Source organism: Mastigoproctus giganteus, chromosome 9, assembly GCF_048544385.1.
Source record: "Mastigoproctus giganteus isolate SK-2022 chromosome 9, ASM4854438v1, whole genome shotgun sequence".
NCBI lineage: Eukaryota > Metazoa > Arthropoda > Arachnida > Uropygi > Thelyphonidae > Mastigoproctus > Mastigoproctus giganteus.
In genome coordinates this window covers 213808948-213832360 of record NC_143583.1, presented here as the reverse complement: position 1 = coordinate 213832360, position 23413 = coordinate 213808948, and the positions used below count along the sequence as shown (strand labels likewise).

At 37.8% G+C, this 23413-nt stretch overlaps 1 protein-coding gene across 1 annotated transcript in view; it reads left to right on the top strand.

Moving 5' to 3' along the window:
* Window positions 1-23413, top strand: part of Cc2d2a (Coiled-coil and C2 domain containing 2A) — a 422612-nt gene that overhangs the window by 76149 nt on the left and 323050 nt on the right. The window contains exon 7 of the mRNA XM_090380928.1: window positions 12849-12938. Within this exon, the coding sequence (XP_090237054.1) occupies window positions 12849-12938 (90 nt within the window). The remainder of the gene's footprint in view (window positions 1-12848; window positions 12939-23413) is intronic.

The window sequence follows — 23413 nt, the reverse complement described above, 5'->3', positions numbered from 1 at the left end:
AATACAGGTGCACCGACACACGTACAGCTCCCAGCAGGACACACAGCAATAGATCTCTCAATTTGTTCACCAGTACTAGTCCCAGCCATAGAGTGGTACGTAATAAACGATCCCATGGGCACTGACCACTTCCCAATAGTATGCAACTTTCTGAAAGCAAAGACTCCTTCAGTTCAACCCTGCAGAAAGTGGAAATTTGTCCGAGCAGACTGGGCAAAATTTCAATCATCAATTGACCTTGATGAGGAAAAAATCCGCCTCCAGCATATTGATGATGTGACAGATTACATCACGTCGCATATTCTAAATGTGGCTAATGACACAATACACTATCAAATCCGCTGGGCCGGAAACATTATAATTACTGGTGGAATGGCAAGTGCACCACAGCAAAGAGAGCAAAAAATAAAGCCTGGAATTTGTTTCGGCAATGTCCGAGCACAGTCAATCTCATTAATTATAAGAAATTAAGGGCAAAAGCACGCTTCATACAAAAGCAAGCAAGGAAAGAATCCTGGATTGCATTCCGTTTTGCATCCAGTTTTCACAGAAATACTGATCCCAAAATAATATGGAAAAAAATTAGACAGCTGTCTGGTAAGTTTCCTACCATACCTTCTCCAATCCTCTCCTGGAATGGGAAAGATCTCTCTAATCCTGTAGATATAGCTAATGCTTTAGGCAATACTTTTTCAGAAATCTCAGCAACGTCAGCCTATACTACCTCATTCCAAAGAATTAAAAACACTAAAGAAAAGCATGCTATTCATTTTCAAACTGCCCGTCTTCTTCCATATAACCAACCTCTGCAATATTCTGAACTTTTACATGTCATTAGAACAGCTTGCAGTGGTGCTGCTGGGCCAGATGGGATTTATTATGTCATACTACAACATCTTGATGACAAAGCTTTGCGCCACCTCCTGGTCTTTTACAATCGCATATTTTTAGAAAATGTTTTTCCAGCTTCTTGGCATCGCTCTACAATTTTGGCATTCCTGAAGCCTGGAAAAGATCCATCCAACCCGAATAGCTATAGACCCATATCTCTCTCAAGCTGCCTCAGTAAAATCCTTGAGAAAATTATCCACAGAAGACTCGTCTGGATCATTGAGTCGGAACAGCTAATGAGCCATAGTCAGTATGACTTTTGTCAAAACAGGTCATGCTTAGATCTTATGGTCAAGGCTGAATTTGCCATCCGTAATGCTTTTGTCAAACATGAACATCTAGTAATGGTTTCAATAGACATAGAGAAGGCTGTTGATACCACCTGGCGGTATGGTGTACTTAGTGATCTTTATCTTCTCGGACTACGAGGCAATCTTCCTATATTCGTTCAGAACTTTCTATATACTAGATCATTTCAAATTCGATACCAACATGCCCTTTCCACAACTTTCATCCAGGAAGAAGGTGTTCCACAGGGATCAGTACTGAATGCCACTCTTTTTGCTCTGAGAATAGATTCTATCACTAAGCAGCTTCCAAATACAGTTGAGACTTACCTTTATGCAGATGACTTTTCCATCTCCTGTCATTCTCAAAACATGAGGTCTATTGAGAGTCAGCTTCAGATATCACTTAATAAAATTCAACAATGGGCAAGCCTCAATGGCTATCGGCTCTCGCAGCATAAAACAGTTGCTATCCATTTCTGTAGACAACGCAAACTTCATCCAGATCCTGAACTTCAAATTTCTAACGTCTTTGTCCCGGTCACTAGCAACATCCGATTTCTAGGATTAACCCTTGACAATAAGTTAAATTTCCTAGATCATATTAAAAATGTACGGACTTCATGTCTAAGAAAGTTAAACATACTCAGAGCTTTATCTGCCCAAACGTGGGGTGCAGATCAATTCATGCAGTTCACATGCAAATTCATGCAGTTCACATGCAGTACCTCCCTTCTTCGGTTATACAGGGCATTAATCAGATCACATCTCGATTATGGTGCTCCAATCTATGATTCTGCCAGAAAGAGTGCATTATGCTGGCTTGATCCTATTCAATACAGTGCTTTGAGAATTGCAATTGGTGCGTTCAGAACGTCGCCAGCACATAGTCTCTACATTGATGCTCACGAGCCCCCACTAACTTTACGCAGGAAAACACTGTTACTGAAATATGCTGTCAAGATACAAAGTTGTACCTCTCATCCCGTTCAGTCATACCTTTTTAACCCACCGTTAGAAATCCTATACAGAAACAAGCCTAGCATAGTAAAACCAGCTGGTCTTCGCCTTCTTGAACTGGTGCAAGTTTGGAATATTTCCATCCATTCTGTAAAGCAGGTAGCAACTTATACTCAACCACCATGAACTCCTCTTCCAATCTGTGACACTTACCTCTGTCAATGGAGAAAGAATTCTTTGCAAGCATCAAATGTCAACCAAATTCATGCAGTTCACACTCAAAGATATACTGATTTCTCCCCAATTTATACAGATGGCTCTAAATCTAATTCAAATGTTGGAGCAGCAGCTACAATTGTATTTCCGAATACAATTGTATCAGCTTCCCTTCCATCAGAATTTAGTATATTTTCTGCTGAATTATATGTAATCGAACTAGCTTTAGAAAATCTCTATTCTGACTGTTCCTTAAAATCTGTTATTTACACTGATTTCCTCAGCTCACTCATGTCGTTATGTAATTCCTCAGATAAAGTTCACCCTGTTCTAGATGAAATCAGAAGCTTATTACTGCAAATTAAAGAACACAATCAACAGGTCACTTTTTGCTGGATTCCAGCACATTCCGGTATTTTAGGCAATGAACTGGCCGATAAAGCTGCAAAAATTCCAGCTACCTTAGATTTAACCAACATCCCTGTTCCAGCATCAGATTATGCACTAACCATTCATGCTGCTTGCCTATCACAATGGGCAGCACTCCGGCACTCTCAGACTAATAATAAACTCTTTCAGTTTAAACAAGACCCGAAAATTTGGCGCTCCAGTGTCCGTACATCGAGACGAGAAGAAGTAGTCCTCTCAAGGGCAAGAATAGGACATACTCATCTGACCCACCTTCATTTACTCACAGGAGATGATCCACCACAATGTACACATTGTTCTAACAATTTGACTGTAAAACATATTCTTATTGGCTGCCCCTATTATAAACAAGACAGAACTTTATCATTGATCTCACTGGTTAATCTTAATAAAACAATAACTCTTGAAAATCTGATTGGTGATAAGGCAAATATTTCTGAATTTTTTGACTTTCTCAGGCAAACTGGGCTTTTTAATTATTTCTGATTTCAGATTTTCTTCTGATTTATGGAAAACTCGTGTTTTAATATAATAAGTGAATAGGCACATTATAGCCTTAGCAGCTTATGTGCCATTAAGCCTCCATAACAACAACAAATACAGTAATCACGTGACTTGCTGTTTCTTTTTTTGGGACTGCAAGACATCCGGGCTACATGTAAACATCCAATCTCAATGTATCATTAGTGTGAATGTTCCGTTATTTGAGATGCCATTATTTTGATAGTCTACTGTAATTGCTCTTTGAAGGAAGCATAGATTTTGAAACCTTACCTCACCCACTCTGAATTCCAGGTTTAAATCTCTCGATCTCTTTCTCAGTGATTATTACCTTTGTAAAAACTTACAGCATTCCATATCTTTGTTTTTCTAATAATGATATAATGATGAATTTAATAGCTGAAAAAAAAAATTTACCTTGTCTTTCAACATGGTTGGTGCATTATAGCCTAGGTTGCTGTTGCACCAGTAAACCCAAAATCAAATCAAATTAAATGTGTCTAAGACCATGCTGGAAAAAACTATTGAGTTAGGTTAGAATTTATTTGTTTCTAGTTCTGCTCAGGCACAATAGAAGAGACTGCCGAAAACCCCATGGATTAACTCGAGGGCTAGAGGAACTCTGCAAGGCTTTTGGGGTGTATGTTTTATCAGCATGATCTGTACTTGTAGGTAGAAGGAACCTATTTTGTAGAGATGGAATACACGTGAACAAAGATGTTTTGAGGTTTTTTTTTTTTTACCAATATCATTAAAAGTTCAGGGGGACTGCTAGTTGGGAGGGCAGCAGTAATATAAATATTAGCTAATCAAAAGCTGGGAAGGTTTTTGATATTCAGATGTGTTTAGGGTAGTGGTTTTAAATGAATGGGAAGCCAGTGCCAGTAGTAACTAATACTTTCAACATACCTTCAAAGGATGTATTAGGATAGTAAACCACATAAGAAGTCTAAATTGTGTTTTAAGTAGTTTTAGTGTTGTATGAAATGAGTGAGTTTAATTTCCTGGTTAGAATAACTAATGCTGATGTAATAGGGCTAACACATACAAACATAGTGCCAGTCAGAAATAGCAGGTGATCATTTTTGCTATGGCATTTATGATATGTTTGGGAAAGATATGCAAAATAGAAAAGGTACACAGTCATGCTCCTTGTCAAAAGCAGCCTGACTGCAACTAAAGCATAAGTTGGAGGAAAACTCACCATTGGAGGCAAAATTTTTAAATCAAAGATGATCGTCATTACATCAGCATGTTATGGAAATGAATGCTATGCTATTCAGATCTCAAGGCGCCTCCGTAGCCAGGTGGGAAGGAGCAGCAGTGCGTAGCACACACTACTTGATTAGACCGGGGTTCAAGCCTGTCACCACCAAATACGGAGGATGCGGAAAGATCAGGAATGACCACTGCATATTCACAGAGTAATATGGCCTTAGTTGCTAATGCTCCTAAAAACCAAAATAACAACAACAATTCAGATCTCATCATCATTCAAGATCTGAATAGCATCATACAACCAACAGTACAGGAACCCTTAGCAGAATGTGATCATGCAATTGATTGATGAAGAAAGAGGTGCCAGTTTTTAAGAGTAGAGGCATTGAAATTTTATTTCAGAAAAGAGGGACTGTGACAGTAAGGTGCTGCATGGCCTCTATCAATTCTGTGGGTGGCAAAGTGATAGGGAGGGAAAATACAAGGAATAATGTTCACCTTTAAAAGAAGTGTCAGATGACATTGATACATTAAGAAAATAAAGTATGAGGAGGATGTTTAGATGGATGAATATGGACTGAATAATTTAATAGAACAAAAAAATACCATGGGTTAGTTACATGGTAGTGAAAATTACTGAGGGAAGCTTACACAATAGATATAAGTTGATCTGTAATATACCACAGAAGGGTTAGGCTGGCTAAAGCTGATTATAAGGAATCACTGGCTAAAAGACCGAAGATTGGGAAGAAGGAATTAAATCTTAAATAATCCAGCTGATGTTGTCAGTAACGAATTGAACAGGTACTCCTCATGGAGAGGTGAAACTGTACAGTATGTTAGTGATATTAGAATTAAATTATTTTATTATTATGAAAAAACAGGGATTACCTTTATTTTAGATATAGGAAGCTTCTTTTCCAACCAACTCTCCTGGTCCAACGCGCTAATAATTCTTTGGGAAGGCGATATCAATTTTACAAAACATGTGGGACATCTTCCCCACTGTCAGAACCGTAGTGTTCAGACCCCTCAGTCTCAACCTTGAGCGCTCAAGACTTCTGTCTTCAAACACCATAGCTCTGGCAGCAAGGAAACCATTATGTGGATTGACATAAAATTAAATTTTGAAGGTCTAAACCACTTAATAAATATGGACCGATTATTTTCTTCGGTCCAGTAGCTTGACATTAGAGTTGAATTTAGGGGTCTAAAAAAGTTTAATGTATATGGGGGAGGGGTTATTCTCTATATTTATTAAGTGGTCCATATTTATTAAGCGGTTTAGATCTTCAAAATTTAATTTTATTTCAATCCACGTAATGGTTTCCTTGCTGCCAAGAGGTATGGTGTTTGAAGACAGAAGTCTTGAGCGCTCAAGGTTGAGACTGAGGGGTCCAAACACTACGGTTCTGACAGTGGGGAAGATGTCCCACATGTTTTGTAAAATTGATATCGCCTTCCCAAAGAATTTTTAGCACATTGGACCAGGAGAGTGGGTTGGAAAAGAAGCTTCCTATATCTAAAATAAAGGTAATCCCTGTTGTTTCATAATATAATAGAATATAGGAATTATTGAGCACTTAATACCTCTCTATAATCAAAAAAATTATTTTATTAGAGAAACTTTTGAATTTAAATATAATTTTAAGGAAGGTGGTAAGAAAATGCATTGAGCCATTAAGATTTTTATGAGAGGCTCATTGGAATCAGGGGAGGTTCCTATGGATTGGAGAAGTTTCAACATATTATTAATCCATAAAGTCAGTTCTCCAAGCAACGAGAGTCAGTCTAACTTCAGCAATATGAAAATCATGGAAGCAAAGTTGAAACATGCAGTACAGGGGCAACTTGATAGAAATGATATTGATGGTAGGGTTTTGTAAAGGGAAAATATTGTTTACTGAATCTGGTTAGCGATTATGAAAGAGTTGCTCATGAGGTGGATGTGGGCAAGAATTTTGTTTTTATTATTTGTTTGTATTTTAATAATGCACTTGACTCTGTCCTATGCAAAAGGTTATTGTGGAACATATTGATCCAGTTTCGAATTATGAGATTCCACTAGAACTCATAATGGAAACTCATTTCACTAGAAGGATTCCTTAGGAGGATCGCAAGTTTGTCAACATTGGGAGAGTAGTTAATGAAGAACACCAAACACTTCTTCTTCAGCACAACTTAAATATCCTTCAGGAGTGGTCAGAGCAGTGGAAGCTATATTTTAATCCAACAAAATGGAAAATATTACTAAATGTAAGATTTGGGGGAATAGGACCTCATAAATAACTCATAGTTGTGAGATTAAATTTAAAAAAAAAGTAGATGAAAGGGATTTGTGGGTTACAGTGCAGACTGACATGACGTCTCTGTGAGGTTTCTTCTTAATTTACAAATTTTGACCAGTGGCTCAATGTGGATATTTATCTCTTATTTATTTATCCTGATATCTATTTATTTATTTTAAAAAGAAGAAATTTGCAAAACATATTCCTAGTATGATATCATACCAGGAATATGTTTTGCAAATTTTTTCTTATTAAAATATAGGTAACCCTCTTATAACGGTAGTTAGGTTTCCATAAAATCTTGTGTAGTGTGAAACTGTGTTATATGGGACTAAGAACCATTACAAAAAAGGGGAGTTTACATTCCAAGAGCTAACAAAAATACACCATTTCGTTAACAAAACTGACAAAAATACACCATTCTATATTTCGTGTATTAGCATTAGTAGAGGCATATGATGCAAGAAAGCAAGCTTATGCAGCATCAGCCAAAAAAAAAAAAAAAAAAAAACCCTTCCCATTAAACCCCTTCATATGTTCCAATACCTTCATATGTCCAGCTCAGCCTTAAATTTATTTAGGCTATCAACTTCCACAACAAAAGATAGAAGTCTGTTTCCCCAATCAACCACCTGCTGGCTAAAGGAAAATTTCTGCACATCTACTCTACAATTGTCTTTCCTCAATATGAATCTAGCATTAGTAGAGGCATATGATGCAGGAAAGCAAGCTTATGCAACATCAGCAAAAAAAAAACACCCCTTCCACTTCACCCCTCCATTCGTTCGAAATACCTGTCCAGCTGAGCCTTAAATTTATTTAGGCTATCAACTTCCACAACAAGGGATGGAAGTCTGTTCCACCAACCAACTACCCGCTGGCTAATTTGAATTTATGCCCTCTCTGGTGATTATTCTGAGCAAGAGGCAGTATCCCATCAGCATTGAGCATGCTCAAACCATTCAAGGCTTTATACACCTCTATCAGATCACCTCGCCGGTGCCTAGTCTCCAGACACTGTAATTTGCAAAACTTAAGCCTTTCTTCGTAAGAGCAACCCTTCGTTCCATTCACTAACCTTGTTGCCCTTCTCTGTACTCGTTCCAGCAGCTCCACATCCTTCTTGAAATGAGGCCTCCAGACCTGTATACAGTACTCAAAGTGCAGCCTGACCATTGCTTTATACAAGGGAATAATCACCTCCCTATCCCTGCTAGAAAAATTCCTGTATATCATTGATAAGACACAATGAGCTACTCTTGCAGCCCGTCTGCACTGCTCAGAGAACTTCATATCTGCCTGCACAATTACCCCCAGGTCCTTCTCATTCTCTACCACTATCAGTGTGGTACCACAGAGTTGCTCTGGCATTGCTGTTTCCCATATGTAGTACTTTACATTTGTCAATGTTAAACTTCATTTGCCACCTCTCAGCCCATCTGCTCAACCTTTCCAGATTCTGTTGCAGCAGCATAGTGTCAGTAGCGTACTTAACAACCCTGCCAACCTTTGTATCGTCTGCAAACTTGGACATTAAGCTTGATATACCATCATCAATATTATTTATAAATACAGAAAACAACAATGGACCCAACACTGAACCCTGAGGGACTCCACTAATAACATTAGTCCACGATGAGCAGTGTCCATTAATTATCACTCTCGTCTTCTGCCACTCAACCATCCCTTTATCCATAGCAACAATTTGCCACCAATGCCACACTCTCCCAATTTGTGCAGCAGTCTTCCATGTGCAACAGTATCAAAAGCCTTTCTAAGATCCAAATATATAATATCAAAGTTATTCCCTGCATCCAATTCTTTTGTGACTACATCATAGTATCCAATCAAATTGGTCAGGCAAGACCTTCCCTTAACAAAACCATGCTGTGTCTGAGCTATAACTGAATTCTTGTCAAGATGATCCTGCAGTGCTTCTTTAATCGGTGCTTCCATTAATTTTCCTGGAACAGAAGTTAAACTCACAGGTCTATAATTACTTGTGTTAGCCTTTGATCCTCCTTTGTGAATTGGGGTTACATTTGCACATCTCCAGTCTGTGGGTACCTCCCCTGAGTCCAAGGAAGCTCTCATAATTATGGCTAACGGATTGCTTACTCCCTTTGCTCCCTCCTTTAATATAACTGGATAGATCCCATCCACCCCAGGTGCCTTTCTTGTATTTATTTTCAACAATTTCTCCTCCACTTTACTCTCAATTATTACAAGATCATCTAGCTCACTGCCAGTGTTTACTTCATCTATGGCATTCCCCTTCCTGAATAACTCCTCATGTGTGAATGTAGATGCAAAATATTGATTTAGTTTGTTAGCTACCTGAGCAGGATCATGAACAGTTGAACCATCGATATCAAGTGGACCAATCTGATTCATCCCCTTCCTTCTAGAGTTTACATAAGTAAAGAACTCTTTGCTGTTTTTCTTTGCATCCATTGCCAAAGATTTCTCATAATCTGCCTTTGCCTGCCTAACCTCCTTTGTGACTTGGTTTCAGACCAGCTTATATCTATCATAGGCTTCTATGTCACATGTTAATTTATATGTATCCCATGCATTTTTCTTCTCTGCCATATGTCTCATTAGTTTATCTGACATCCATTTAGGCCTGAACCTTGAGGAATATTTCTTAGATGGTATGTAAAGCCTAGTAGCTTCCAAGATAAGTTCTTTGAATGCTTCCCATTTTGAGTTTGCTGTTGGTAACATCATCAGTTGGTCCCACTGTATAGAATTTAAATACTGTCTCACCCCATCGTAGTCACCTTTACGAAAGCAATAACCCTTCCCTTTACCCCTGATGGTAGTTACCTCCTTGAGTAAATCCCACTTCAGCACACTGTGATCGCTGCCACCTAGTGGTTCCTGTATCTGCAGATTCTTAATGCATGAAGAATCACTACTGATAATCAAATCAAGAGTATTGCTCCCTCTAGTTGCCTCCCGAACATGCTGATCATTCATGATCAGCATGTTCGGGAGGCAAACAATCATCCAATAAATCCACGAAAGCCTTGCTAGTGTGTGAGTGACTAACCTACAAATTCCAGTCAATATCTGAGAAATTAAAATCCCCCATTATAAGACTCTGATTTACTGGCCCACTCTATTTCCCTGTACAGTTTCTTATTATACTCATCAGAGTCATTAGGCCTATAACACACTCCTACTCTCAATTTTGATCTCTCAATGCTTATGTCACACCAAACTGACTTGACACTGCACTGTCCAGCGATGTCAACTGTCTTCACTTCCTTGGATTTTATGTGTTTCTTAACTAATAGCATAACCCCTCCTCCCTTCCTATCCTGTCTATCCTTTCTGTAGACATTGTACTCCCCAAATTCCAGTTCTGCGTTACTTATATCTGTGTGACACCACGTCTCTGATATCCCAACAATATCCGCCTTTGATGCTTTAAGCAATGCCTCAAATTCATCAAATTTATTTACCAAACTCCTAGCATTGGTTTACACACAAGTTTACATGCACCTGTTCTTTTTCTTAGCTACCCTAACACAACCCATGTGTTTACTTGTAGCCCAATGACTCCCAGCAGTCTCTGAAATATCCTGCATCTTATTTTCCAAGCTGCTGCTCATTCCAATAGAAGCAGTGCAAGAATCACTTTCACCTCTGCCAGTGGCTACTGTTAATCTATTAGTCCTTGTATCCCTTAATCTAGCAGTTTTCCGACCCACCTAACACTGCCTCGATAGAATCAGCAAACATTCTTGCACCCTTTCTATTTAAGTTTTAAGTGTATCCCATCCCTGTAGAAGAAGTCTCTCCTGTTAACAAGTACAGACCAGGCTGAAAAAAATTTTACCCCTTGAGCCTTGCACAATCTTTCCAGGGCTGAATTGATCGACAGGGCTCTCATCATATACTTCCTCCTATCATGTCTGGGCAGAATTGCAGACACTTTCAAATTCAACCCTAATTCATGGCTTTTTTTTCAACAGTGACCTGTACTTGTTAAATAATTCCGCCGGTCTCCTACTCTTAATATCATTAGTGCCATCTTGTACAACTATATCACCTTTTGTGCCCTTAAAAGGGCATCTATGAAAGAATCTATGCCCCCTTCAGGTTCTTATTCTGAGCAAGAATCCCATCAACATTCAGCTTGCTCAACCCATTCAAGGCCTTATACACCTCAGTCAGATCATCTTGCAGGTGCCTACTCTCCAGGCACTGCAATTTGCAGACTTAAACCTTTCTTGGTAAGAGCACTCCTTTGTTCCACTCACCAATCTTGTTGTCCTTTGTACTTGTTCTACATCCTTCCTAAAATGAGGCCTCCAGACCTGTACACAGTATTCTAGGTGTGGCCTGATCATTGCCTTGTACAGTGGGATAATCACCTCCCTGTTACTGCTAGCAAAATTTGTATATATCATTGACAAGACTTCATAACCTGCCCTGGCACCTGTCTGCACTGCTCAGCCAACTTAATATTTGAAGTTTGCACATCTGAGATGTGCAAACTTCAAATTCTGAGCATATCTTCTGCTCTCTTTAAAAATTCAGTAATCTGGGTATGTTTGCTTTTGCTTAATAAATCTTTGTAATTTAAACATATGGAACTAAGCATTTTTGAAGCTCCTTTCAGTTGAAGAATCTGAATTAAAAAAATAAGATTTTAATTGCTTTGCTAACTTTATGCCTTTCCATATACTTTTCAGTATAAAATTTGAAAGTTCAGAATTTTTATCTGTGCTGTCAACGTCTGAATTGATTTGATTTGCCTCCAATGCCATTTCCCCCAAATCTGCATCGCCAGCCTCTTTTTATTTTTTATACCAGTAATTCTTGAGTCTTCAGTAATCATATGTTTTTTTTTTTTAGGAACATTGGCGACTAAGGCTATGTTGCTCTGCTCTGTGTGTTCAAATTGCATGTGTTTTGAGGTTGATTTTCTTTCTTTCTTTTTTTTTTTTTTTTTTTTTTGAACGAAAAGCTTGAGTTTCCAGGCATGCTATCCTCACCTGAGACCAACTAACTCAACTATGTTATGAAGAAGACCCATAAAAATTCCTCCTGCAATCGACAGGATTCGAATTTAAGTCTTTTCCACCCGGTGTAGGGATGACAGCAATTCTGCCAACTATGCTACCCACAAGGGCTTCACTAGTCATATCATCAAAACTTTCCCCTCCTATCAACTTAGCAAGCTCTACTATCACACAGATTCCATTTTCTGCCAGTTTGACCATATTTCCTGAATGAACTGACTCTGGCCATACATTTTTCCAACACACATTTAATGTAGACAGTTTTATTTTGAGCAATAAAGCTATGATTCCGATACAGTCCACAATTGAAAAATGTTTCCATGCCTCCATTACTTCGATTTTCCCTCGATTCAATTTGGAATAAATTTTTTTCAAAATCCATTGTAACGATTTTCTGAAGAAATAAGTTTCAAAGGTAGATATAATGCCTTGATCTATTTAAAGAAGTTGTACTAGGTGGTAGGAACATTACTTCAACGTTTGGATGACTTAAATCTTTTGGATGGTCTGGCACGTTATCCAATAGTAATAAAACTTTGAAATCTAGATTTTTCCACGAGTTCAACAAGCACAAGTTCAATAGCACAGAACCCAACATGAGGATTTCCCAATATTTAATTTTAATTTAATTAAATTTTTTTTTTTTTTTTGCATAAAGATTAGCAAGCCAAATGCAAGGATTCACAAAAAAGAATGGAAATGTTGAAAAATTACATCCAACATGATAGCAAAGTTTTTCCCTGCACGAAAGCTCAAAAATACAGTGTTATTGCAAGGTTGCCACAATTCCCTAACCGTGTTATATAAGTACCATGTGCGAGGATTGCTACACTTTATCAATTGTGTTGTAGAAGTACTGTGTTATACGAGGGTTTCCTGTACTTTACTTTATTTTAATGTAGTTATTTTTATCATTTGTTATTTCACTGAGAACAAATTTTATAGTACTTGTCAAATAGTTAATTTTATGTTTCTTTCATTTATAGAAACAGTTTTCATTTATTAATAGTTTCTTTTAATAGCTTCAAAGGCAAGAAGAAGAAGAAAAAATTGAAATGGCTTTGCAAAAAAGGTCAGAAGTTCAAAGAAAATGGAAATATGGTCTCTCTCAGGTATGCATAAATCCTTTGAGGATATTGGTGGTATATTTAATTATATATAAGATATACAGACAAAATGTGGGAATTACAAATGTACATATTCTATATATATAGTTGCCGAGGCTTTGTTGTCTCTTCTACAGCTAATACTATAGAGCAGGGTTTCTCAACCTTTTTTGTTTGCATACCCCCAAAGAAGCATGTTTTTATTTTTGTACTCCCATATATGTATGTCTACTATATTTTACTACAATACAAAACACACATAAGTAAAAAATCTGATAAATCATCAATTCTGATGAATCATAATTTTTTTTTTTTTTTTTTTTTTTTGTTTATTAAAACCCCAAACAAGAGAGGTATTAGAACCTATAGTACTTAGTACCGTGCTTGGGTTAGAGGTTGAGAAGACGAAAGAAGATATTTGTTGACATTAGACATGAACTTCTGTAGACTGTAATTTTCAGGAAATACGTATGAAGGAAGGTTGTTCCAGAAAACGGCAGTTGAATGAATAAACAAGGAAGATGAAAAGTTGGTTCTGTAAGTTTGAAGTTGGACAGTAAATGGATGTTGGCTGGTGGCAGCACATGTTCGGACTGTTTTGAAAGAGAGAGCGGGAATTATAGAAGCCAATTCAGAAGAACAGTGCCCATATCTGTAGAAAAGGCATGCAGCAGAAACAGTACGTCTATGAGACAGTGAGTGGAGAGACTCTGTTAGAGAGGAGTTATTAATTAACCTAACTGCCTTTTTCTGAATGGAATCTAGAGGCCTGAGAGAGGTTGTGGGGGTACCACCCCAGATGTGCAAACAATATTCCATGGTAGGATAGATTTGTAATTTGTACAGAGTGAACAGCTGTTTGGAAGAAAAGTAACGCCGAGAGTGAAAGACAAAACCAAGTTTTTTAGATGCAGAGGTAGCAATATTCGTAATGTGCTTGTGCCATGAGAGATTAGAAGTCAGAGTAACCCCCAAAAGAGATATATCAACTTGCCTAGAAATCGGAGTGTCACCAAAGATAAACATAGAATCAGAAGAATCCTTTTTGCGAGATATAAGACAAGCCTGAGTTTTAGAAGGATTGAAATCAACTAAGTTGTCTTTGCCACACTGGAGAATTACCTGAAGATCAGCATTTAAGGAATTGGTAGCGGATATTCTAGAAGTTGAAGCTGATTGAGCAGGGCAAGGTTTCTCAAAATGGAAAGTGGAATGCAATGTACTATTATCGGCAAAACTATGGATAGGATTTCCAGTCAATGGAAGAAGGTCATTAATATACAAGAGGAAAAGAGTGGGGGAAAGAACTGAACCTTGGGGGAGACCAGCATTAGTGGAGAAGTTAGAAGACAGAGAGCCAACCAACATCACCTTCAGTGAGCGATCAGAGAGAAAACTGGATAACCAATTACAAAAAACAGTTGGCAAATCATAAGATGGAAGCTTGTTTAGAAGACCTTTATGCCAAACACGATCAAAAGCCTTTGAGATTTCAAGAGGAACTGCTTGTGTTTCACTGAACTTTTAAATTGAATTTGTCCATAAATGGGTAACATAAGCTAGAATATTACCAGTGGATCAACACTGATGGAATCCATACTGGCGATGGTTGATCAGACAGAAAGTTTCTAGGTAGTTTAAGATTTGGCGGTTAATTGATTTCTCCATTACTTTTGATTTTATTTTTATTTTTATTTGCGCAAAAATGACTGAGTTATACTGTGCCAAGAAAATATTACTTCAGAAAGAGTAGAAATAATTGCAATGGGACGATAACTGGATGGGAGGAATTTGTCATCCTTTTTAGGAACTGGTTGGATATGAGCAAATTTCCAAGCAGAAGGAAAAAACCTTTGGAATAAGAAAGTGAAAAAAGGTGGCAAAGAACAGGAGTAAGTTCAGGAGCACAGGTTTTGAGAACAAGTGGAAAAATACCATCAGGACCTGGAGCTTTCTTAGCATTAAGATTCGTCAAAATCCTTCTGATATCCTTTTGACGGAAGACCACAGGAGGCATTGAATGGAGAGTGTAGCGAATGGTGGGAGGTGTTTTACAAGATCATTAATACATGAGTTTGAAGAAAAATGGGATGCTAACAGGTCAGCTTTATCCTTGGCCGAAGTGACAACAGAACCATCTGATTTTGACAGAGGTGGAAGCAGAGATGGGCAAAAGTTGCAGCCAAATAGCTTTTGCAAGATACCAGAATGCTCGGCTGCCATTAGGGCAAGAAGCAAGTTTTCTACTCTTAGCCTGTTCAAAATCTAGTTTGGACTGATTAATGACTGCTTTACAATTCTTGCGAGCTTTGGTGTAGGCAGAAAATGAAACTGAAGAATTGGAAACAAGCCAATTACGATATGTAACGTTCTTCTCTTGAACAGCCTTAGCACATTTATTGGAAAACCAAGGTTTAGATAAAGGACGAGATTTTAAAGTGGAGTGTGGGATAAAAGATTCCATTCCTACAAGAATAATTTCACTGATGCTATCTGAACAAACGTTGACATTAGAAGTTTGAAACAGTAATCAGACCAAGGAAAAGAAATCTTGCAGGTCATCCCATTTTGTATTCTTGTAATGTCAAACAATACGAGGTTGGGAATAGACATGAGATAAAGGCTCCATTGGAGAAGAGACAATCACCAAGTTGTGATCTGAGGTGCCTAAAGGACCACTCACTGCTACTGTGTACTTAGAAGGGTTGTTTGTGAGAAAAAGATCGAGCGTGTTGGCTGATGATTAAGATTGTCCGGTATTCTTGTAGGTAAATGAACAATCTGTGCAAGGTCATTAGTAATTGCAAAAGACTCAGCATCTCAACCAGCTGGATCGGTGTGACTAGAAAATGGAAGCCAGCTGGAGTTGTGAACGTAACACTTAGCTTAATAATGGCAAAAGTGTAATTACTACAAAATATGGTTAAGTAAAAAATGTTTTAATTGTTCCAAAATATTTTTGTTTCTTGTTAATGTTAATCATTACCTCGTGTTCCGAAAACCAACAAAATAGAACCGAGGTCTTATTCCATTATTCCATGCACCATTAATCTCTTGCATACCCCCCTGGGAAGCTCCCACGTACTCCCAGGAGTACCCCCCCCCGTTGAATAACGCTGTTGTAGAGGACAAAAAAGGAAGAACTTTAGAGGTAATTGCTGTTTTAGATGCATGATCTGAAACAGGAATTCATTTGGATCATTAATCACAATGATCATGATTCATAATCCAAAATGAATATCGCCCATTATTCGTCCAAAGTAATGAAAAAATCTGAATGCAGCCCATTAACAAAGTAGAAGAAACTTACTTGTTTCTGTCCTCCTGTTATCCTCTTAGCTCCAGCTTTTTGGAAGTCAAAAGATGCCAGCTATATAAATGATTGATCAATTGGGTCACTTAAGTCTATCATTTCTCTTTTTCTTCACTTACCAACCTATCACTTGCATAAAATCAGATAGAGTTCTCACCCCTTTACAAGTTTACCTTAACTTTATAGGAAAAAATGCTCTTCCTTTTTTTAGGTTCAAATTTTATAATTATTTTCTTAATTATTTAGTAATTATTAATAATCTTTATTTACACAATGAAATTGAATGTGGTTATTATTTGGAAACACTTGCCTTACATGAAGGCAAGTATGTGAAAAGTTTCACGAACAGAATAACTTAGAGAATAAGATTTTTTAATATAAAACTTTTTTAACCACCAACAGTAACCAATAATGACATGGACAGCACACTAAGTAAACTTCATAGAGACTTCTATTTCGAGTGTTTCTGCCAACTGCATATGCCTTCCAGAATTGCTTATTCTAAGAAAGGCAAATTTAGAAGGGAAAGGAGCTAATCAGAGTGCTCAATATATTAATGGTTAAAACTGTTTACCTTAAAGAATAATTAATTTATTGTTTATGTCTAATCAAGTACTTATCTCGATAAGAAAGGGAATATATTAAGGAGTTCATATTTTTCAAAGGAATTCTTAATTTTTGATTTAATGTTGCATTTATTTAAATATCACAAAGTGAAAAAAACAAGGGTCTATAGACATCTAACATATTTAGAGAGGATAGAAGAGGTGGTGAGCTCTTTCTCTTATCAATCAAAAGAAGTTTGCAGATTATGTAGTTAGTTTTGCATGTTAGTATAGACTCAGTATGGTGGAAGTTAATGGGAAGCAAAGGTATAATGAGAGGGGAATAATCTATAGACCAAAAGATTGTGAAGATTATTTCCCCCTTATTGATTGGAGAAAGTGGGAGGGGAATTCACCACGAGTAAAACAATTTTTAAATCAGATGGTTATTATTTGTATTTAGATGTTAGGGAATGTACGGGGCAAGAATATCCGAAACCTGATCCATCACCCACAAACCAGATGACATCATAGAACTCATGGAACAGGACCCATTAGCAGAGTTCTAAGTTTGATAATAGAGGGGGGGAGGGGAGGAAGAGAGGTGGTAGTTCATAAAGGCAAAGGACGGTTGTTCTAGATGTATGGTAACGCTAAAGGAAGTTGTTTTCTCCTTCCTCGGTTCGAATCTCTCTGATTAGACCCGGCTACCTTTTTCTTTTTCGTGAGTGCAGTAGCAGATGCTTTTTCAGTGGACTGGAGTTTGAGCCCGTGACTGCTAAATGCAATTAACAATTTGTATTGATTGATACAAATAGGATTCTTCCTCCTGCTCAGACTACAGATATGAGGAGGCACAAATTCAAATTGAGGAAGGACAGTTGCAGAGTAGATTGTGTGAAAGTTTGCCTTTAGCCAGTGGGTGGTTGATTGCTGGAACAAACTTCCATCTGTTGTTGTGGAAGTTACTTAAATAGATTCAAGGACAAACTATTGGATGGAATGAATAGGTGAAATGGGAGGTGTAATTTATTTTTTCCCTCTGACGCTGTTATTAGCTTTCTTTCTTGCATCATTTGCCACTGCTAATGCTAAAAATCGTCTCGATTGTGGCACACCTCATTCTCATCTCTCTTCAATCGCTGTTGGTGATTCATGGTATCTGTACCTTTGAAAATCCTTGCAGGGTTTCCTGTATTGAGCAGACACTGTCAATTCTGTGATGGTCAACACAGCGACAGTAAATTCAGTGACAAATATTATTTTGAAAAGAAAATTATATACATGTTTTCATTTAATTTATTAATGGAAATTTGTTAAGCCAAATATATTAGTACAATATGTTATTTATTAAGTAAGATTAAATGCAACTCGGCATAATATTTTTAAGAGTTATAATTATCTATTTAATATAGGTGTAAAAACACCATAGACAACTCTTAAAAGGAAAAACTACGATAGTAGTGTAAAAGGCATCATTTCAACTGTATCTCATATTGTGCTCATCCTTCACGAATCACCATGTGTTTGCACGATCTCGAATAAGTAACGCTTCTCTAATAGAGAAGACTATTGTTACTTATTCTCAGTAGGCACCACCACCCAGACGGCACAGTCTCAAGGCTTATTCGCCCTTTCATCAGTGGGTGAGCAAGCACCCTGCTATTGCAAACACAACAACCCAGTTGTGAAGATAATCCCACAATATGAGAAATGCCAAAAGGTGTACGTGATAATGTTTAAGTAAGACTAAATTAGTATTAGTAATTTCCCTCACCCGAAGGTACTATCCAGATGACCTTTGAATTTCCCCAAACTGTCACCCTCTACCACCCAGTGTAGGCAACTTATTCCAGTAATTTATAACTCGCTGGCTAAAATAAAACTTCCTGCAGTCCAATCTAAACATTTCCCCCCATAACATGAATTTTTGTCCCCTAGTTCTAGCATCATTTATAATCTTGAAAATTTCGTCCTCATTCATTTTACTGATGCCTCTCAGAGCCTTAAACACCTCAATCAAATCTCCTCTAAGGTGTCTAGTTTCCAAACTCTGCAACCCACATATTCGAAGTCTTTCTTCATAAGGATGCCCTTTTGCCGATCTCACCAGGTGAGTTACCTGTCTTTGCACCCTTTCAAGAAGCTCAATGTCTTTCTTTAGGTGCAGTCTCCATACTTGAACACAGTATTCCAAGTGTGGTCGAACAAAAGCCTTATATAATGGGATTATCACGTCCCTATCTCTACTTGCAAAAGTTTGATAGATCATTGATAGGACACCATGGACCTTCCTTGCAACCTGTTTACAATGCTCAGAGAATTTCATGTCTGACCGTATCGTAACACCCAAGTCCCTTTCCTCCAGTACTGGGTTTAGTTGAACTCCACCAAGTGAATAAGTTATTTTGGGATTACTGCAACTGGGCATAATATTTTTAAATTATAATTATCTATATAATATAGGGGGCTTAGAGGGGAACAGGTATCCTGCGTGTTATCAGACTCTCAGCTTAAAACACTGATGGATCCAATATCTCTCTATTACAGTAGATTTAGGAGAAGTCCGGTTGGCCTGCCTCCCTAAAATCCACTCATGCACACCTTCTCGATGGTAAGCTCTGTTACGTCACTTAGGTGGCAACGAACGTGTAGAGTGGTTCTCTTCAAGACGCCTGGTCAGCGTGAAGAGGAAAAGACCAAACCCTCCAGCATATGACACCACGACAAAGTAAATGGCCCTCAGTCCCCAGCAGCTTTCACTCTTCCTCTTACGGCAGCGAGAGGATCAGGGTGGAAGCGGAGGGTGCTAAGAATCTCTGGGTATGACCAGGCTGCCATGCACGGAAACTGAACTTGGCCTGTTCATATATAACATAAGATCACTCATCGGTGAAGATGAGTGATCTTCACCGGATATTATAGCTGGAAAAGAAATTAGAAAATGTGAATTGCAATATCATTGGTTTGGCTGAAACAAGAAGAAGAAACGAATCACTTATAAGTTTATAAAGTGGAAATCTGCTGTACACCAATGGAAACAGTGAAAGGAGTGAAGGTGGAATTGGGTTTCTGATCCATAAAGATTTTAAAAACAACATTTTGGAATTCAAAAGTACATCACCAAGGGTGTCAAGACTAATACTCAAGATTTCTAAGAGGTACAAGCTAAAGATTATAATGATTTATGTACCAACATCGAGCCATGATGATGAAGAGGTTGAAGAAATGTACATCGAAATTGAGAGTCTTCTAGATAAGCAGAAAACCCACTACACTATTATTATGGCGGACTTTAATGCTAAGTTTGGAAAAAGGCAAAACAGCACAGAAAGAGGAACTATAGGAAATTTTGGAATTGGTGAAAGAAATAAAAGAGGTGAAAGACTTGTGGAATTTGCCGAATCTCAAGGACAGTCAGTAATGAACACTTTTTTCAAGAAAAGGGTGAACAGAAAGTGGACATGGAAGAGTCCAAATGGATTAACAACTAATGAAATCGACTTCATCCTCACTAACAGAAGATATATTGTGAATGATGTTACCGTCCTGAATAAGGTAAATGTTGGAAGTGATCACACAATGGTAAGATGTACACTTGATATAGATGTAGGAAAGGAAAGGAAAAAACTGACTCGAGTAAATAATACAAAGGTCTTTGATATAACAGAGGAGGAGAAAAAGCAGTATGTACTGGAACTTAAGAACAAGTTTGAGCTTCTGCAGACTGCTCAGAACCAAGATATCGATGAGGAATATTACAACTTTCTGAAAGTGATAAAGCCCAAGAAACCTATAGGGAAACAGAAATCCAAAGGGAAAAAAAAAAAAAAAATAGTCAAGAAACACTTGTTATGATGAACCGAAGACGACAAATGAAGAGCAAGAAAATCACTGACAGGGAGAAAATTGAGTATACTGAGTTATGCAAAGCCATTAGAAAGAGACTCAGAGAGGACATAAGAAGATTTAACACAAGAAAAGTAGAACAAGCAATAAGGGAAAACAAAGGATTTAAATCAGCAGCCATGAGCAGTAATTCAGAAAGACAAATGATACTGAAACTGAAGAATAGCAATGGTGTACTTATAAACAGCAGAGAAGGCATAATTCAAATAGTGGAAGACTACTATAGAGAATTATACAAGGAGCGAGGGAATGATACCAGCAGTGGGGAAGATGGATTGCAAAATAGCAACACATATGACATACCCGATATTCTTCCTGATGAGGTAGAACATGCATTGAAGAAAATGAAGAATCGGAAAGCCCCGGGGGAAGATGAAGTTACTGTAGAGTTGTTAAAATTGGGAGGAAGAGACATAACACAAAAACTGGCAAGGCTCTTCACCAAGTGCATTAGAAAAGGTGTGACACCTAAGCAGTGGAATAATGCAATCATAGTTTTGCTGCATAAGAAAGGAGATAAATCAGAAATTGGAAATTATAGACCAATTAGCTTGTTATCCCACATCTACAAGTTGTTCACAAGGGTCATTACTAACAGATTAGAAAGAATACTTGATTAGAATCAACCGAAAGAGCAAGCTGGCTTTAGGACAGGATTCTCAACTATGGATCACCTTTACGTAATATCACAGCTAATGGAGAAAGCAAATGAATATAAAACACCATTATGCCTGGCATTTGTGGATTATGAAAAGGCATTTGACTCCATACAGCATAAGGCAGTGTTTCGGGCACTTTAAAGACAAGGCATAGATATCCCATATATTATGATTTTGAAGAGAATATATGAGAGTGCTACCTCCTTTATTAGACTAGACAAAGACAGTAGGAAATTTAAAATAGAGAAAGGAGTTCAACAAGGAGACACAACATCTCCGAAGCTGCTTACTGCTGCCCTTGAGGAAGCTTTCAGAAGATTAGACTGGTCGCAGAAAGGAGTCAATGTGAACAGAGAGTGCCTAAACTATTTACGATTTGCAGATGACACTGTGGTCATAAGCCACAATCCCAAAGAATTAGAGGAAAATGTTAATCATTTATGCAGAGTTAGTAAGGATTTTGGACTAAAGATGAATATGGCTAAAACAAAGTAATCATGAACAAGTATGCCACAGAAAGGGAAATAATGATTGAAGGAGCAGTAATTGAAAAGGTGGAGTCATATACTTATCTGGGACAAGTTATTAGCTGTAATAATGATAAATGGCTGGAAGTCAAGAGAAGAATAAATTTTGGATGGATAGCATTCAGGAAATATAGTCACATACTGAAGAGCAATATCCCAGTTTGTCTGAAACGTAAAATATTGAACCAATGTGTACTCCCCACCATGACTTATGGAAGTGAAACTTGGGCACTCACCAAAAGAATGGAAGAGAAGCTGAGAACTACACAGCGAAGAATGGAATGAATTATATTGGGAATCAGACTGTTAGATAAGAAGAGAAACACATGGATTAGGCAACAAACTCAAGTAAAGGACATTCTTATCAAAACTAAAGAACTGAAATGGTCTTGGGCAGGACACATACCTCGAAGACATGATGACAGATGGACTAAGAAAATAACAGAATGGTACCCAAGAGGAGCTATAAGAAAACCTGGAAGACAAAGGCGGAGATGGATAGATGAAATTCATGAGTTTTTGGGTAGTAAATGGATGGGCCAGTGCTCAAAACAGAAGGAACTGGAAATTTGCTGGAGAGGCCTTCATCCTGCAGTGGATTAAAAATGGCTGATGATGATGATGATATAATATAGGTGTAAAAACACCATAGACAACTCTTAAAATGAAAATACTATGATAGTAGTGTAAAAGGCATAATTTCTATATGAGATACATTATGTATCTCATGTTGTGCTCATCCTTCACAAGTTACCATGTGTTACACAACCTTGAATAAGTAATGCTTCACTAATAGAGAAGACTGTTGTCATGTTTGCCATACTAGGGTGCCTGCCCACCCACTGATGAAAGGCCAACAAGCCTTGAAACGGTGCTGTCTGGGTAGTGGTGCCCACTGAGAATAAATAACAGTAGTCTTCTCTATTAGTGAAGAATTACTTATTCTAGGTTGTGCAACACATGGTAACTCGTTGTGAAGGATGAGCACAATATGAGATACAGTTGAAATGATGCATTTTACACTACTATCATAGTTTTTCCATTTTAAGGGTTGTCTATGGTGTTTTTACACCTATCATCATCAGCAGCCATTTTCAATCCACTGCAGGATGAAGACCTCTCCAGCAACTTTCCAGTTCTGTTTTGTGAAATTATGGCCATCCATTTACTACCCACAAACTCATGAATTTCATCTGTCCATCTCCATTGTTGTCTTCCAGGTTTTCTTCTAGCTCCTCTTGGGTACCACTCTGTTATTCTCTTAGTCCATCGTCATCATGTCTTTGAGTTATGTGTCCTGCCCAAGACCATTTTAGTTCTTTAGTAGTAGTAGTAGTGGCATGTGATGCAAGAAAGCAAGTTTTGATAAGAATGTCCTTTACTTGAGTTTGTTGCCTAATCCATGTGTTTCTCCCCTTACCTAAAAGTCTGATTCCCAATATAATTTGTTCCATTCTTTGCTGTGTAGTTCTCAGCTTCTCTTCCATTCTTTTGGTGGGAATGGAAGAGAATGGAACCAATGTATACT